Genomic DNA, 16,620 nt, shown 5'->3' on the forward strand with positions numbered 1-16,620 from the left:
AGCGTCCCTTAGAGTCCAGAATAAGTAACATCATGCAACATCTAACTGTTTATAAAAAGAAAAATAGCCATTCAGGAGATAAAAGATGAATGCAAAGTAATTATAAAACTAACAAGCTCAAAAAAGTTTTGTCTTTTTTTGAAACCCTGGGATCTTGGGATGAACACAGGAAGGAAATTGAGCAATATCTTAAAAACTAATAACCAAAAAAGTCATCTTCAAACCAGTTCATTGAAGTTAAAATTAGTATAAGGTAAATTGGTTGACGGCCTGATGCTAGTTTGGATACTGTTGTCACCATTTCAGATTACTTTAGGGAGTTTTTAGTGTAATCAGAAGGAAAGGCATGTATAACGCTGTCCATGGTGCTGAAAGTCAATTGAAGGCGTGTTATTATTATATACTATACATAAAGTTATCAACTCACCTCTAAAGGAGAGTCTGGTTCATCCAGGATGCTCTTTTCACTCTGTATCCTTTGCATTGTCCCTGTTGAACTGGGGTCCATTATCAGCACGTTCTGACTACCAGCTCTGCCAAACTTACAGTCACTCTTTCTGGAGTCAGTCGTCCTGCACACCTCGTAGTTGTACACGTGTGGGAGAGTCCCTGTCCCCAAAGTGTCGGAGTATCGTGGTGGATAATATGGAATCACTGGCAGATTGGAGTGATACAGGATGCGAGACTGTCTCCATCTGTAGATTTTCACTGATATAATGACCACCACACACGTGATGAAGAGGAAGGAAACTACAGCCAAAGCCAACACTAAATAAAAAGTCAGGTTCTCATTGTACTCCTTGTCGTGTGTAAAGTCAGTGAACTCAGACAGCACTTCAGGAAAGCTGTCCGCCACCGCCACGTTAACAATGACTGTAGCTGAACGAGAGGGCTGTCCGTTGTCCTCCACTATAACCGTCAGTCTTTGTTTGACTGCATCTTTATCAGTGACTTGGCGGATAGTTCTTACTTCTCCATTCTGTAAGCCCACCTCAAACAGCGCCCTGTCTGTGGCTTTCTGCAGTTTATAGGAGAGCCAGGCATTCTGTCCAGAGTCCACATCAACAGCCACCACTTTAGTGACCATATAGCCCACATCTGCTGAACGGGGCACCATTTCAGCCACCAGAGAGCCACCAGTCTGGACTGGGTACAGAACCTGAGGGGCGTTGTCGTTCTGGTCCTGGATCATTATTTTCACAGTCACATTACTACTGAGTGGAGGGGAGCCTCCATCCTGAGCTCTGACTACGAAAATTAGCTGTTTGATCTGCTCATAATCAAGTGAACGCACAGCATGTATCACTCCGCTTTCTGCATTAACAGAAACATATTCAGATATCGGGGACCCACCTATGTAACTAACGTCAAGGATATAAGATACACGAGCGTTCTGGTTTTCATCAGAATCTCGCGCTCTTACAGCAAGAATAGAAACACCAGGAGAGTTATTCTCTGTGATAAACGCTGTGTATTGGCCTTGTGAAAACACAGGAGCGTTGTCATTTATGTCAGAAATTTTCAAAGTAAATGTTTCTTTTGTTGATAGTGTCGGTATTCCTGCATCTTTTGCAATGACAGTAATGTTATACTCTGACACCCCTTCACGATCTAAAACAGATTCTGTAACTATAGTGTAGTAATTTCTTAGAGTTGATTTAATTTTAAAAGGTGAGTTTTGTTGGATTGTACAAGATACCTGTCCATTTTCACCTGAATCCAGGTCTTTAACATTTATGATACCAACTGTCGTACCAGGGGGAGAATCTTCTGACACAGGATTAGTAAATGACATGACGTTAATGATAGGTGAATTATCATTCACATCAGTCACTTCAACAATGACTTTACTTGAGTCTGCTAAAGCTCCTTGATCTGTTGCTTCTATACGAATTTCATATTTCCTGATTTTTTCATAATCAATCTGTCCTATGAGATAGATCACACCTGTAGTTTTGTTAATTTTGAATATATTCTCAATGTTGCCTTGCATTTTGGAAATAGAATAGTCAATCATACCATGTGATCCGCTATCTGCATCAGTGGCATTCACAGTTATAATAGACGTATCAACTGATGCATCTTCCATTATAGTAGCCTTGTAAACTGATTGGTTAAAAACAGGTGCATTGTCATTTGCATCTAGAACAGTGATATCTATATTTACTGTGCCAGATTTCTGCGGTGTCCCACCGTCCACTGCAATCAGCTTCAGAGCCAGACTTGGATGTTTCTCTCTATCCAACGGTTTCTCAAGCACCATCTCTGCATATTTTTTACCGTCAGTACTTAAATGTTTTTTCAAAATGAAATTTTCATTTGTCGACAAATGATAATCCTGGAGCCCATTGACTCCGACATCGGGATCATCGGCTGTGGGTAGCACAAAGCGTGCACCGGGAGCGGCTGATTCTCCAATGGTCAATATCATTCCGTGCTGAGAAAAAGAGGGAGCATGATCATTTATGTCCAATACTTCAACCATAACATGGTGTAATTCCATAGGGTTTTCTAAAATCAACTCAAAGCTGAAGCTGCATGGTGTTTCATCTCCGCAGAGTTGCTCACGGTCTATTCTCTCATTAACCACTAAAATCCCTTTGTCTGTCTTCAGCTCACAGTACTGCATGTTTTCTCCGGTCACGATACGAGCCCGACCAGAACGAAGCCTCTGTATATCTATTCCAAGATCCAAAGCAACATTTCCGATAAGAGAACCCTTCTTCATCTCCTCGGGGACTGAATACCGGATTTGACCACTGACAATATGACCCAGAAACAGGAGAAAAATCCCATTTTGCAACAACAGTCTGTAGCAAAATCGCCATCTTAGAGTCCTGTCTTTGTCGAAATCCATGGCAGGAAAACAGCGACCTACAAACACGTTACTTCAGTAACGCACTTTAAAGGCCTTAAAGCGATGTAAGTCTCTAAAAAGAGTAGCGCTTCCAGCCGCCTTTCCACGAAAACGTCCGATACTGTCTGTGAAAAATACCGTCAGTATAGAGGAGAGATAACAGGCACCGCCTTACAGTTTGCTCATTCAGATTTGTTTTTACTTGACCAACAGCGTCCCTTAGAGTTCAGCTGAATAATTTACATTGGATATAAACGGCGGTGAGTCTGTCAGACTACTACACCATTACTATAATGTGGAAAGCGCATAGAAAGGAGGGAAAATGAAGTGAATATGTAATATAATCTCAAGTAGACTACCTACTCTAGAAAATTTTCCTTATAGCCTAACTGGAAAATAAATAAATAAATAAAATAAACACAATACTCAAGTAGTCACTTTGAAATTCGAACAGTGTTCTGTTATGTAATGTAATGTATGGAAATATGCCCAACGTTAACACAATTACGATGACATAAAGGTGCAATGTCTTCTTCTTTCTGTGCCAAAGGCTCTAGAGCCAGAAAAAAACAAACAACCACGTATACAGGCGGCTGACCATGGTACTGAAACATAAATTGTGCAGTTCATAAACAACATTATTATTCTACCTCAACTGAAAATACTGTGCTGATTAAGTCAGGCATTTAAACTTAAAATGACGGTAAGATTTTAAACAGAAGATTTAAAATTTTGATGCTGTTCAAAGTAATCACTGTTACGCGAATGTGACGAGATGAATTGATATAAGAATATCCAAATTACTAATTTACGTTACTCACCTCTAGAGGAGAGTCTGGTTCATCCAGGATGCTCTTTTCACTCTGTATCCTCTGCATCGTTCCTGTTGAACTGGGGTCCATTATCAGCACGTTCTGACTACCAGCTCTGCCAAACTTACAGTCACTCTTTCTGGAGTCAGTCGTCCTGCACACCTCGTAGTTGTACACGTGTGGGAGAGTCCCTGTCCCCAAAGTGTCTGAGTAACGTGGTGGATAATATGGAATCACTGGCAGATTGGAGTGATACAGGATGCGAGACTGTCTCCATCTGTAGATTTTCACTGATATAATGACCACCACACACGTGATGAATAAAAAGGAAACTACAGCCAAAGCCAACACTAAGTAAAACGTCAGGTTCTCATTGTACTCCTTGTCGTGTGTAAAGTCAGTGAACTCAGACAGCACTTCAGGAAAGCTGTCCGCCACCGCCACGTTAACAATGACTGTAGCTGAACGAGAGGGCTGTCCGTTGTCCTCCACTATAACAGTCAGTCTTTGTTTGACTGCATCTTTATCAGTGACTTGGCGGATAGTTCTTACTTCTCCATTCTGTAAACCCACCTCAAACAGCGCCCTGTCTGTGGCTTTCTGCAGTTTATAGGAGAGCCAGGCATTCTGTCCAGAGTCCACATCAACAGCCACCACTTTAGTGACCAGATAGCCCACATCTGCTGAACGAGGCACCATTTCAGCCACCAGAGAACCACCGGTCTGGACTGGGTACAGAACCTGAGGGGCGTTGTCGTTCTGGTCCTGGATCATTATTTTCACAGTCACATTACTACTGAGTGGAGGCGAGCCTCCATCCTGAGCTTTGACCACAAGGTGAAGCTGTTTAATTTGTTCATAATCAAACGAACGAATCGCAGAAAGAACTCCGGTCTCAGCGTTTAAAGACACATACGTAGAAATTGGACTACCACTGACCTCCGTGTCCTCTAGAAGATAAGATATTCTGGCATTTTGGTTCCAGTCAGAGTCCCTCGCGCTGACAGCATATATAGACGTTCCAGGTGAATTATTTTCTGTGATTTGTGCAGAATAGCTGCTCTTATCAAATAATGGAGCGTTATCATTTACATCAGAAATTTTCAGATGCAATTTAGTTGAAGTAGAAAGAGGAGGAGTACCCATATCCGTGGCTATTATTGTTATGTTATATTCTGAGATGGATTCTCGATCGAAAGCTTGATCCGACACCAAATTGTAATAGTTTGTTAGAGATGACTCTATTTTAAACGGGAGCTTACCATCTATAAAACACTTTATTTGTCCATTTAGGTCAGAATCATAATCTTTTACATTAAAAACAGCAATGGTTGTCCCAAGAGGTACATCCTCCGATAAAGGAGAGGAAAACGACATTATATTTATTACGGGGGCATTGTCATTGACATCTGTAACCTCAAATATGATTTTACTTGTCCCGATCAGGCCGCCCTGATCCTTTGCCTCTACTCTAACTTCATATTTTTTGTCTCTCTCATAATCTATTTGACCAGACACAGAAACGATACCTGTATTTTCATCAATACTGAAAATATCTTCTGCACTTCCTTTCATTTTAGACAAACTGTAAGTAATAATGCCATTTGAACCGCTATCAGCATCTGTCGCATTTACCGTTACAATAGTCGTGCCTTTGATGGTATTTTCTCTCACAGATGCTCTATACAGTGGCTGGTTAAACAACGGAATGTTGTCGTTTGCATCTAAAACAGTAACGTCTATATTTACTGTACCAGATCTCTGCGGTGTTCCTCCGTCAACTGCAATCAACTTTAAAGACAGATGACCACGTTGTTCGCGGTCTAGAGGCTTCTGCAGCACCATTTCAACCTGTTTACTTCCGTCTGGGTTTGTTTGTTTTTTCAGTATGAAATTGTCGTTTTGTGACAAAAGATAATCTTGCAATCCGTTTTGCCCTACATCTTGATCCTCTGCACTTTGCAGAGGGAATTGCACTCCAACTGCAGCAGATTCACTAATTTCGAAACGGATGGGCTTAGCATTTGGGAAGACAGGAGAATGGTCATTGATATCCAAAACCTCAACAGTAACCCTGTGCAACTCGATTGGATTTTCTAAAATAATTTCAAAACTAAAGCTGCAAGGCGATATGTCTCCACAAAGCTGCTCTCTGTCTATTCTCTCATTCACGACTAGAATCCCTTTGTCTATCTTCAGCTCGGTGTACTGGATGTCTGCTCCGCTCACGATACGGGCTCGCCCAGAACGAAGCCTTTTCAGATCTAAACCAAGATCCTGCGCCACATTACCAATAACAGATGCTTTCTTCATCTCCTCGGGTATTGAATACCTTATCTGACCACCTACCGTGTTCACCATACAGAGAATAATCATTAGCAGCTTTATATTCCGCTGTAGTCCGTAAAACAAGCGCCATCTTTGGTAAACGACAAAGCTTAAATGTTTTCCATGTTCCATTATGGGAATAAAAATAAAAAGAAGCGTGGACTGAATCCAGTTGTTACAAGACTAAATTTTGTCCGGGTTTGTTAATCACCTGGTTGCATCCAAAACTATAATTTGACCTTTACATACAACACAGAGAGAGCGTGTTTTCTCTTACGTGCCCTACACAACGATTAACCATAAAGAGCCTGCCTCATTGCACACTGGATGTGGGAGGACTGAATGACTACATAACACATAAAAATATTTTGCTAACCAACAGCGTCCCTTAGAGTCTGAAAAGTGAAATTTCACAGGGCAAAAGACTGTTGTGCAAACTTGCGTTGAACACACCACTATTTTCTGTGGAATATATATTTCATTAACTTAAAAAAAAAAAAATGCACACTGGAAATTCCAACATGTCGACACTCTCTATATTTATGGAAAATTACAGCCAATATTACAGAACACTTTGTTTGTATTTGAACGTGTGTTTATGGGGATAGTGTATGTGTTAACTAGACCCAATATTCATGTTACATGTCATGTCATGTCAAGTGAGTTTCACCTGACCTTTCTATAAATTTTAAATGTCCATATTCTTGTCTTAACTTTCCTTTTGCATTCTCACTTCATCTCAAAAGGACCTGTGCCCACGATACCTTTAACATCAGATTTCATTAAATATATGCACTTTAGACTTTCAGAGTGAAGTCATTAAGGACAATCTTGCAAATGATGTAGACAGAGGTGCGGTCCATGGTACTGAAAGCATCATAACGTGAACCCGATTTCATCTGTGCAACAAAAACAAACAAAAAACATAAATATGAGACAGGATGCGTGTACAATGCTAAGAAACATAACTCACCTCTAGAGGAGAGTCTGGTTCATCCAGGATGCTCTTTTCACTCTGTATCCTTTGCATCGTCCCTGTTGAACTGGGGTCCATTATCAGCACGTTCTGACTACCAGCTCTGCCAAACTTACAGTCACTCTTTCTGGAGTCAGTCGTCCTGCACACCTCGTAGTTGTACACGTGTGGGAGAGTCCCTGTCCCCAACGTGTCGGAGTAACGTGGTGGATAATATGGAATCACTGGCAGATTGGAGTGATACAGGATGCGAGACTGTCTCCATCTGTAGATTTTCACTGATATAATGACCACCACACATGTGATGAAGAGGAAGGAAACTACAGCCAAAGCCAGCACTAAGTAAAAAGTCAGGTTCTCATTGTACTCCTTGTCGTGTGTAAAGTCAGTGAACTCAGACAGCACTTCAGGAAAGCTGTCCGCCACCGCCACGTTTACAATGACTGTAGCTGAACGAGAGGGCTGTCCGTTGTCCTCCACTATAACCGTCAGTCTTTGTTTGACTGCATCTTTATCAGTGACTTGGCGGATAGTTCTTACTTCTCCATTCTGTAAGCCCACCTCAAACAGCGCCCTGTCTGTGGCTTTCTGCAGTTTGTAGGAGAGCCAGGCATTCTGTCCAGAGTCCACATCAACAGCCACCACTTTAGTGACCAGATAGCCCACATCTGCTGAACGAGGCACCATTTCAGCCACCAGAGAGCCACCGGTCTGGACTGGGTACAGAACCTGAGGGGCGTTGTCGTTCTGGTCCTGGATCATTATTTTCACAGTCACATTACTACTGAGTGGAGGGGAGCCTCCATCCTGAGCTTTGACCACAAGGTGAAGCTGTTTAATTTGTTCATAATCAAACGAACGAATCGCAGAAAGAACTCCGGTTTCAGCATTTAAGGACACATACGTAGAAACTGGACTACCACTGACCTCCGTGTCTTCTAGAATATATGATATTCTAGCATTTTGATTCCAGTCAGAGTCCAGCGCACTAATTGCAAATATGGAAGTTCCAGGTGAATTATTTTCTGTGATTTGTGCAGAATAGCTGCTCTTATCAAATAATGGAGCGTTATCATTTACATCAGAAATTTTAAGTTGTAATTTAGTTGAAGTAGAAAGAGGAGGAGTCCCAAAATCGGTGGCTGTTATTGTTATGTTATATTCTGAGACGGATTCTCTATCAAAATTTTCACTGGAGATCAGATTGTAATAATTTGTAAGAGAAGATTCTATTCTAAATGGCAGTTTGCCGTCCACAAAGCATTTTATTTGTCCATTCTTTTCAGAATCAGCATCTTTAACGTTCAAAATAGCTATTGTTGTTCCAGGTGGTGAATCCTCTGACACTGGGCTAGAAAATGACATAATGTTTATAACTGGAGCATTGTCATTGACATCAACTACCTCAAATATAACTTTGCTTGTACCTGTCAGGCCGCCCTTATCCTTTGCTTCTACTCTGAGCTCATGTTTTCTGTCCCTTTCGTAATCAATTTGGCCAGACACGGAAATCATACCGGTGTTTTCATCGATGCTGAAAATATCTGTCGCACTCCCTTTCATTTTAGACAAACTGTAAGTAATGAGTCCGTTCGAACCACTATCGGCGTCAGTGGCATTTACTGTAATAATACCTGTGCCTTTTATTGTGTTTTCCATCACAGATGATTTGTATACGGACTGGTTAAATGACGGAATGTTGTCGTTTGCATCTAAAACAGTAACATCTATATTTACTGTGCCAGATCTCTGCGGTGTTCCTCCGTCAACTGCGATCAGTTTTAATGACAGATGCGCTTGCAGCTCACGGTCTAAAGGCTTCTGAAGCACCATTTCAACATATTTACCTCCGTCCGGATTTGAGTGTTGCTTCAAAACGAAATTCACATTTGGTGACAAAATGTAATCTCGTAATCCGTTTTGTCCTACATCTAGATCTTCTGCGATTTGCAATGGAAACTGCGTTCCAACTGCAGCTGATTCACTAATTTCCAAAGTGATTGGCTTTTCTTTATTCGGGAAGACAGGAGCGTGGTCATTTATATCCAAAACCTCAACAGTAATCCTGTGCAACTCCATTGGATTTTCTAAAATCATCTCAAAACTAAAGCTGCACGGTGATATGTCTTCACAAAGCTGCTCTCGGTCTATTCTTTCATTCACGACCAGAATCCCTTTGTCTGCCTTCAGCTCGGCGTACTGGATGTTTTCTCCGGTCACGATACGGGCTCGCCCAGAACGGAGCCGTCTGAGATCCAAACCAAGATCCTGTGCCACATTTCCAATAACAGAACCTGTCTTCATCTCTTCGGGTATTGAATAGCGAATCTGACCACCTACCATGTTCACCAAATAAAACAGAAAAATGACCAGTCCTAATTCCCGTAGCGTTCTGTGAAAAAAATCCCGTCTTGAACACATCCATATCAAGATTTTACTTCCCATCATGAAAAAAAAAATCGAGCAAGGAGGACAGAATTCAACTACAACCACAAGAATACTCCCTTTGCTATTGTACTTTTTGTTGCATCTAAAAAGGTTGAATTATAGCGAGTGACAAACACTTCTACCTCGCTTGCCTTAAACCTCGATAAACATGGAGGCTCTGCTTCTCTGCATCATTCAGGGATGATAAAAATGACGACACAACACGGAAAATGTTTCACTGACCAACAGCGTCCCTTAGAGTCTAAAAGGTGAAAGTAAAATATAGTCCAGAAAAAAAGACAATAAAAGCAGACGGTTCCAGCGATCACAATTGCGTCAATGGAAAAAAAAACCAAAAAAACAATTACGATTTATAAGGTATAATCATCGTATCATCATGATCATCATGATCATGATCATCATCATCACCATCGTCTAGTGAATGATCAAGAATCGGATTGTATTGAGATATTATTATTGAAGAAGTATAGGATTTTCTTCAATGTATCAAATTAATAAGCATCTTAATTTCTGAGACAATAAAAAAAAATGTAAAACTTAAGCAAAAAAAAAACACACCAAGAATCCAGACCATCATCTGGGATGGCTGAGATATGGAGCCATCCTTTAAAAAATGTCCAGAATTCCATTGTCTTGGAATTCTCTATATAGACACTATGAATATCATTTTTCTCCTTAATTTTTCTTTATGTTTTTTGCTACATGTTTATTCCACTGTACAGGTAGCCAGTACTTTTGTAGAAGTAATTGTATACTAGCTATAAAAGTAACCCTCACCTTGACAACAAATGGGACGGTGATTGGCGGAAAAGACACATGACACAAAAGGATAATTCTTTTAACTAACCTCTAGAGGAGAGTCTGGTTCATCCAGGATGTTCTTTTCACTCTGTATCCTCTGCATCGTCCCTGTTGAACTGGGGTCCATTATCAGCACGTTCTGACTACCAGCTCTGCCAAACTTACAGTCACTCTTTCTGGAGTCAGTCGTCCTGCACACCTCGTAGTTGTACACGTGTGGGAGAGTCCCTGTCCCCAAAGTGTCTGAGTAACGTGGTGGATAATATGGAATCACTGGCAGATTGGAGTGATACAGGATACGAGACTGTCTCCATCTGTAGATTTTCACTGATATAATGACCACCACACACGTGATGAATAAAAAGGAAACTACAGCCAAAGCCAACACCAAGTAAAAAGTCAGGTTCTCATTGTACTCCTTGTCGTGTGTAAAGTCAGTGAACTCAGACAGCACTTCAGGAAAGCTGTCCGCCACCGCCACGTTAACAATGACTGTAGCTGAACGAGAGGGCTGTCCGTTGTCCTCCACTATAACAGTCAGTCTTTGTTTGACTGCATCTTTATCAGTGACTTGGCGGATAGTTCTTACTTCTCCATTCTGTAAGCCCACCTCAAACAGCGCCCTGTCTGTGGCTTTCTGCAGTTTATAGGAGAGCCAGGCATTCTGTCCAGAGTCCACATCAACAGCCACCACTTTAGTGACCAGATAGCCCACATCTGCTGAACGAGGCACCATTTCAGCCACCAGAGAGCCACCGGTCTGGACTGGGTAGAGAACCTGAGGGGCGTTGTCGTTCTGGTCCTGGATCATTATTTTCACAGTCACATTACTACTGAGTGGAGGGGAGCCTCCATCCTGAGCTTTGACCACAAATGTCAATTCTTTGATCTGCTCATAATCATATGATCGAACTGCACGAATATCTCCGTTTTCTGCATTAACTGAAACATATTCAGAGATTGGAGATCCACTGACATCACTGTTTTCTAAAATATAGGATACACGTGCGTTCTGGTTCTCATCGGAGTCTTTAGCATTAACACTCAGTACAGAAACGCCTGGAGAGTTATTCTCTGTAATGAAGGCACTGAACAACGCTCGTGGAAACACTGGAGGATTATCATTGACATCAGAGATTTTCAGATTAAAGATTTTTTTAACTGAAAGTGGAGGTTTTCCTGAGTCAGTGACAACAACAGTAATGTTATATTCAGACAGACTTTCACGATCCAGTGCTGCATTGGTTATCAGTGCGTAATAATTCCTCACATTAGATTTAATTTCAACAGGAACACTACCTTCTACCGTGCACCTTACTTGTCCATTTTCACCAGAATCCACATCTTTCACATTAATGATACCGATGGTGGTGCCAGCAGGGGAGTCTTCAGACACAGGACTAGTGAATGACATCACATTAATGACCGGTGCATTGTCATTGACATCAATAATCTCTATCTCAACCTTGCTGGAATCTGTCAATCCACCCTGATCTTTAGCTTCAACCCAGAATTCAATTTTCTTTTCTTTTTCAAAATCGATTTCTTTTGCCACATATATGCTTCCTGTATTCTCGTTTATGTCGAACAAGTCAGATATCCCTGCTTTTGATTTCGAAAAGGAATATGTTACTTGGCCGTTTGTGCCACTATCTATGTCACTAGCGTTCACAGTAATAATGAGAGTGCCTTTCGACGCATTTTCGATCACCGTCGCTTTATAAACTGTCTGATTGAACACAGGAGCATTATCATTGGCATCTAAAATATTTATATTAATATTTACTGTACCAGACCTCTGTGGATTTCCTCCATCCACAGCCAGCAGTTTTAGAGAGAGCCGCGGCTGCTTTTCTCTGTCTAAAGGTTTTTGAAGCACCATTTCAGTATGTTTACTACCGTCTGGATTAGCGTTTTGTTTCAATATAAAGTTATCATTAGGAGTTAAAATGTAATTCTGAAGACCGTTTTCACCAACATCGGCATCATCCGCACTTTCTAAAACAAAACGTGATCCAAGTGTAGCTAATTCACTTATTTCAAATTCCAAATGACTATTTTGGAAAGTCGGGGCGTTGTCGTTTACATCCAATACTTCTATAGTCACAGGGTGTAACTCCATCGGTTTTTCCAACAGGATCTCAAAGGTAAAGCTACACGGTGTTACATCTCCGCAAAGCTGCTCTCGGTCTATTCTCTCGTTCACAACCAGAATCCCTTTGTCTGTCTTCAGCTCGGCGTACTGGATGTTTTCTCCGGTTACGATACGTGCGCGTCCAGAACGAAGCCTTTTCAGATCCAAACCAAGATCCTGCGCAACGTTACCAATAAGAGATCCTTTCTTCATCTCCTCTGGAACTGAATACCGGATCTGTGCCTCAGCTTGCATGACGAGAAAGATCAGAAAAATAATCACAGATACAGTTCGTGGCAATCGCCCATACACTCGCCATTTTGCTCCTCTGTCTCCGTGATATCCTTTGTATTCCATGAAAAAATGTGAACGTCAAACTCACTAAACAACGACAGATTTCAACTCAGCAATTAAAATACATGCCAGTCAGATCAGTTAAAAATGCGGTAAATATCCACAGCATGTTTAAAATCTCTTAACCTATGCTCAAACGAAAAGAAAATCCCCTCCTCTTACCAAACGCAGTGTGATGGGAGGGAACAGCGATGGATCATGAAGCAGCAAGAATTGAGATACATGACAACAGCGTCACTAAGAGGCCAAAACCTGAAACACTAAGAATCCCACAGATCGCCCATAAAACTCAAAGGTGAGGCCGTATTACAATAAATAATTTTAATATATTTTGTTAGTTATATACCACAAGAAAAAAACGTCTGCTGAATACAGGCTCAGCATGTTGTTCCTGGTAATATCAGAAGTGGATTGAATATTACGATTATACTTGGTAAAGGGCTCATTAAAAGAAACTGACATGTTGTATTACTAGGGCGACTGCTACACCTTTATGTTGTTGTTGTTGTTGTTGTTATTATTATTATTATTATTATTATTATTATTATTATTTCATGAGAAGGGATTGATACAAATTGACTTCCATTACAAACTTCATTCATCTGCATATTTAACGTATCAGCGCTTCAGCACCATGGATAGCGAAAGAGCTGACGGTCATATCTAAACAGGGTCCTTTCTATTACATATATCACAATTATTTTAAATAAATAAAATTAATAAAGGCATACATAAAGGAACAGCATTATATTATTATGTTGACCTATGTTTTAATCCGAAGTACAATGTGTTATTAAATAATATTCTGAGTGACGAGTTCTTTACATGAATTATATATAAGTGCAACTCTTTCATTAAGGAGCCTACATCGAGAAATACGGTCTCTAAAGCAAGTGTAAAAAATGTTATATCTGAGGATACTAAGTGACATTCTTTAAATGGTGCTGAAAATAACGCTGTTAAGTAACAGGGGTTTTAATATGTGCAACTAAGTGAATAAACAACACAAATACTGTGCATAAAACCGCGAACATAAACTCACCTCTAGAGGAGAGTCTGGTTCGTCCAGGATGCTCTTTTCACTCTGTATCCTCTGCATCGTCCCTGTTGAACTGGGGTCCATTATCAGCACGTTCTGACTACCAGCTCTGCCAAACTTACAGTCACTCTTTCTGGAGTCAGTCGTCCTGCACACCTCGTAGTTGTACACGTGTGGGAGAGTCCCTGTCCCCAAAGTGTCGGAGTAACGTGGTGGATAATATGGAATCACTGGCAGATTGGAGTGATACAGGATGCGAGACTGTCTCCATCTGTAGATTTTCACTGATATAATGACCACCACACACGTGATGAAGAGGAAGGAAACTACAGCCAAAGCCAACACTAAGTAAAAAGTCAGGTTCTCATTGTACTCCTTGTCGTGTGTAAAGTCAGTGAACTCAGACAGCACTTCAGGAAAGCTGTCCGCCACCGCCACGTTAACAATGACTGTAGCTGAACGAGAGGGCTGTCCGTTGTCCTCCACTATAACAGTCAGTCTTTGTTTGACTGCATCTTTATCAGTGACTTGGCGGATAGTTCTTACTTCTCCATTCTGTAAGCCCACCTCAAACAGCGCCCTGTCTGTGGCTTTCTGCAGTTTATAGGAGAGCCAGGCATTCTGTCCAGAGTCCACATCAACAGCCACCACTTTAGTGACCAGATAGCCCACATCTGCTGAACGAGGCACCATTTCAGCCACCAGAGAGCCACCAGTCTGGACTGGGTACAGAACCTGAGGGGCGTTATCGTTCTGGTCCTGGATTATTATTTTCACAGTCACATTACTACTGAGTGGAGGGGAGCCTCCATCCTGAGCTTTGACAACAAATGTCAATTCTTTGATCTGCTCATAATCATATGATCGAATTGCACGAATATCTCCGTTTTCAGCATTAACTGAAACATATTCAGAGATTGGAGATCCACTGATATCACTGTTTTCTAAAATATAGGATACACGTGCGTTCTGGTTCTCATCGGAGTCTTTAGCATTAACACTTAGTACAGAAACGCCTGGAGAGTTATTCTCTGTAATGAAGGCACTGAACAACGCTCGTGGAAACGCGGGAGGATTATCATTTACATCAGAGATTTTCAGATTAAATGTTCTTTTAACTGAAAGTGGAGGTTTGCCTGCGTCAGTTGCAATAACGGTGATGTTATATTCAGACAGACTTTCACGATCCAGTGCTGCATTGGTTATCAGTGCGTAATAATTCCTCACATTAGATTTAATTTCAACAGGAACACTACCTTCCACCGTGCACCTTACTTGTCCATTTTCACCAGAATCCAGATCTTTCACATTAATGATACCGATGGTGGTGCCAGCGGGGGAGTCTTCAGACACAGGACTAGTGAATGACATCACATTAATGGCCGGTGCATTGTCATTGACGTCAATAATCTCTATCTCAACTTTGCTGGAATCTGTCAATCCACCCTGATCTTTAGCTTCAACCCTGAACTCAATTTTTTTGTCCTTCTCAAAATCGATCCCTTTTGCTACAAATATGCTTCCTGTATTCTCATTTATGTCGAACATATCAGATATACCTGCTTTTAATTTTGAGAAGGAATATGTTACTTGGCCGTTTGTGCCACTATCTATGTCGCTAGCGTTCACAGTAATAATGAGAGTGCCTTTTGACGCATTTTCAGACACAGCGGCTTTATACACGGACTGATTGAACACAGGAGCATTATCATTGGCGTCTAAGATATTTATATTAATATTTACTGTACCAGATCTCTGTGGATTTCCTCCGTCCACAGCCAACAGTTTTAGAGAGAGGCGCGGCTGCTTTTCTCTGTCTAAAGGTTTTTGAAGCACCATTTCAGTATGTTTACTACCGTCTGGATTAACATGTTGTTTCAATACAAAGTTATCGTTTGGAGTCAATATGTAATTTTGCAGACCGTTTTCACCAACATCGGCATCATCCGCACTTTCTAAATCAAAACGAGATCCAAGTGTAACAGATTCACTTATTTCAAATTCCAAATGACTATTTTGGAAAGTCGGGGCGTTGTCGTTTACATCCAACACTTCTATAGTCACAGGGTGTAACTCCATCGGTTTTTCCAACAGGATCTCGAAGGTAAAGCTACACGGTGTTACATCTCCGCAAAGCTGCTCTCGGTCTATTCTCTCGTTCACAACCAAAATCCCTTTGTCTGTCTTCAGTTCGGCGTACTGGATGCTTTCTCCGGTCACAATACGTGCGCGTCCAGAACGAAGCCTTTTCAGATCCAAACCAAGATCCTGCGCAACGTTACCAATAAGAGATCCTTTCTTCATCTCCTCTGGAACTGAATACCGGATCTGTGCCTCAGCTTGCATTACGAGAAAGACCAGAAAAATAATCACAGATACAGCTTGTGGCAATCGCCCAAACACTCGCCATTTTACTCCGCTTTCTCGGTGATATCCTTTATATTCCATCAAAAGATGTGAACGTCAAACTCACTAAAAAACAGAAGGTTACAACTCAGCTATTAAAATGTATGTCAGTTAAAAAATGCGGTAAATATCCACAGCATGTTTAAAATCTCTGAACCTATGCTCAAACGAAAAGCAAATCCGCTCCTCTTATCATACGCAGTGTAATGGGAGGGAACAGCAATGGATCATGAAGCAGCAAGAATTGAGATACATGACAACAGCGTCACTAAGAGGCCAAAACCTGAAACACTAAGAATCCCACACATAGTCCACAAAACTCAAAGTTGGGGCCGTATTACAATGAAAATTTTAATACATTTTACTAGTTATATCTCACCAGAAAAACAGTCAGCTGAATTCTGGATCAGCATGTCGTACCTGGTAATATCAGACATGGATTGGATATTACAATTATACTTGGAC

The 16,620-nt window shown here is 41.1% G+C and overlaps 5 protein-coding genes across 40 annotated transcripts in view; all 5 read right to left on the reverse strand.

Moving 5' to 3' along the window:
* The window catches only part of LOC115426731 (protocadherin gamma-C5-like), a 332,740-nt gene that overhangs the window by 168,145 nt on the left and 147,975 nt on the right, over positions 1-16,620 (reverse strand). The gene's annotated exons all lie outside the window — the stretch shown is intronic.
* On the reverse strand, positions 404-2,981 carry LOC115426754 (protocadherin beta-16-like). The gene has a single exon (XM_030144975.1). It carries the CDS (start codon positions 2,855-2,857, stop codon positions 419-421), a length of 2,439 nt encoding a protein of 812 aa, XP_030000835.1. The 5' UTR covers positions 2,858-2,981; the 3' UTR covers positions 404-418.
* LOC115427486 (protocadherin gamma-A3-like) lies at positions 3,661-5,982 on the reverse strand. Its single transcript, XM_030146065.1, has 2 exons — positions 5,424-5,982; positions 3,661-4,619 (listed from the first exon to the last, which is right to left on the reverse strand). Exons 1-2 carry the CDS (start codon positions 5,980-5,982, stop codon positions 3,661-3,663), a joined length of 1,518 nt encoding a protein of 505 aa, XP_030001925.1.
* On the reverse strand, positions 6,926-12,892 carry LOC115426746 (protocadherin beta-16-like). Its single transcript, XM_030144965.1, has 2 exons — positions 10,269-12,892; positions 6,926-6,970 (listed from the first exon to the last, which is right to left on the reverse strand). The coding sequence occupies exons 1-2, from the start codon at positions 12,711-12,713 to the stop codon at positions 6,953-6,955; spliced, it is 2,463 nt and encodes an 820-aa protein (XP_030000825.1). The 5' UTR covers positions 12,714-12,892; the 3' UTR covers positions 6,926-6,952.
* On the reverse strand, positions 13,574-16,278 carry LOC115427487 (protocadherin beta-16-like). The gene is made up of 2 exons (XM_030146066.1): positions 13,753-16,278; positions 13,574-13,594 (listed from the first exon to the last, which is right to left on the reverse strand). The coding sequence occupies exons 1-2, from the start codon at positions 16,195-16,197 to the stop codon at positions 13,574-13,576; spliced, it is 2,466 nt and encodes an 821-aa protein (XP_030001926.1). The 5' UTR covers positions 16,198-16,278.

The sequence above is a fragment of the Sphaeramia orbicularis genome, chromosome 10, assembly GCF_902148855.1.
Source record: "Sphaeramia orbicularis chromosome 10, fSphaOr1.1, whole genome shotgun sequence".
In the NCBI taxonomy this organism is placed as follows: Eukaryota; Metazoa; Chordata; class Actinopteri; order Kurtiformes; family Apogonidae; genus Sphaeramia; species Sphaeramia orbicularis.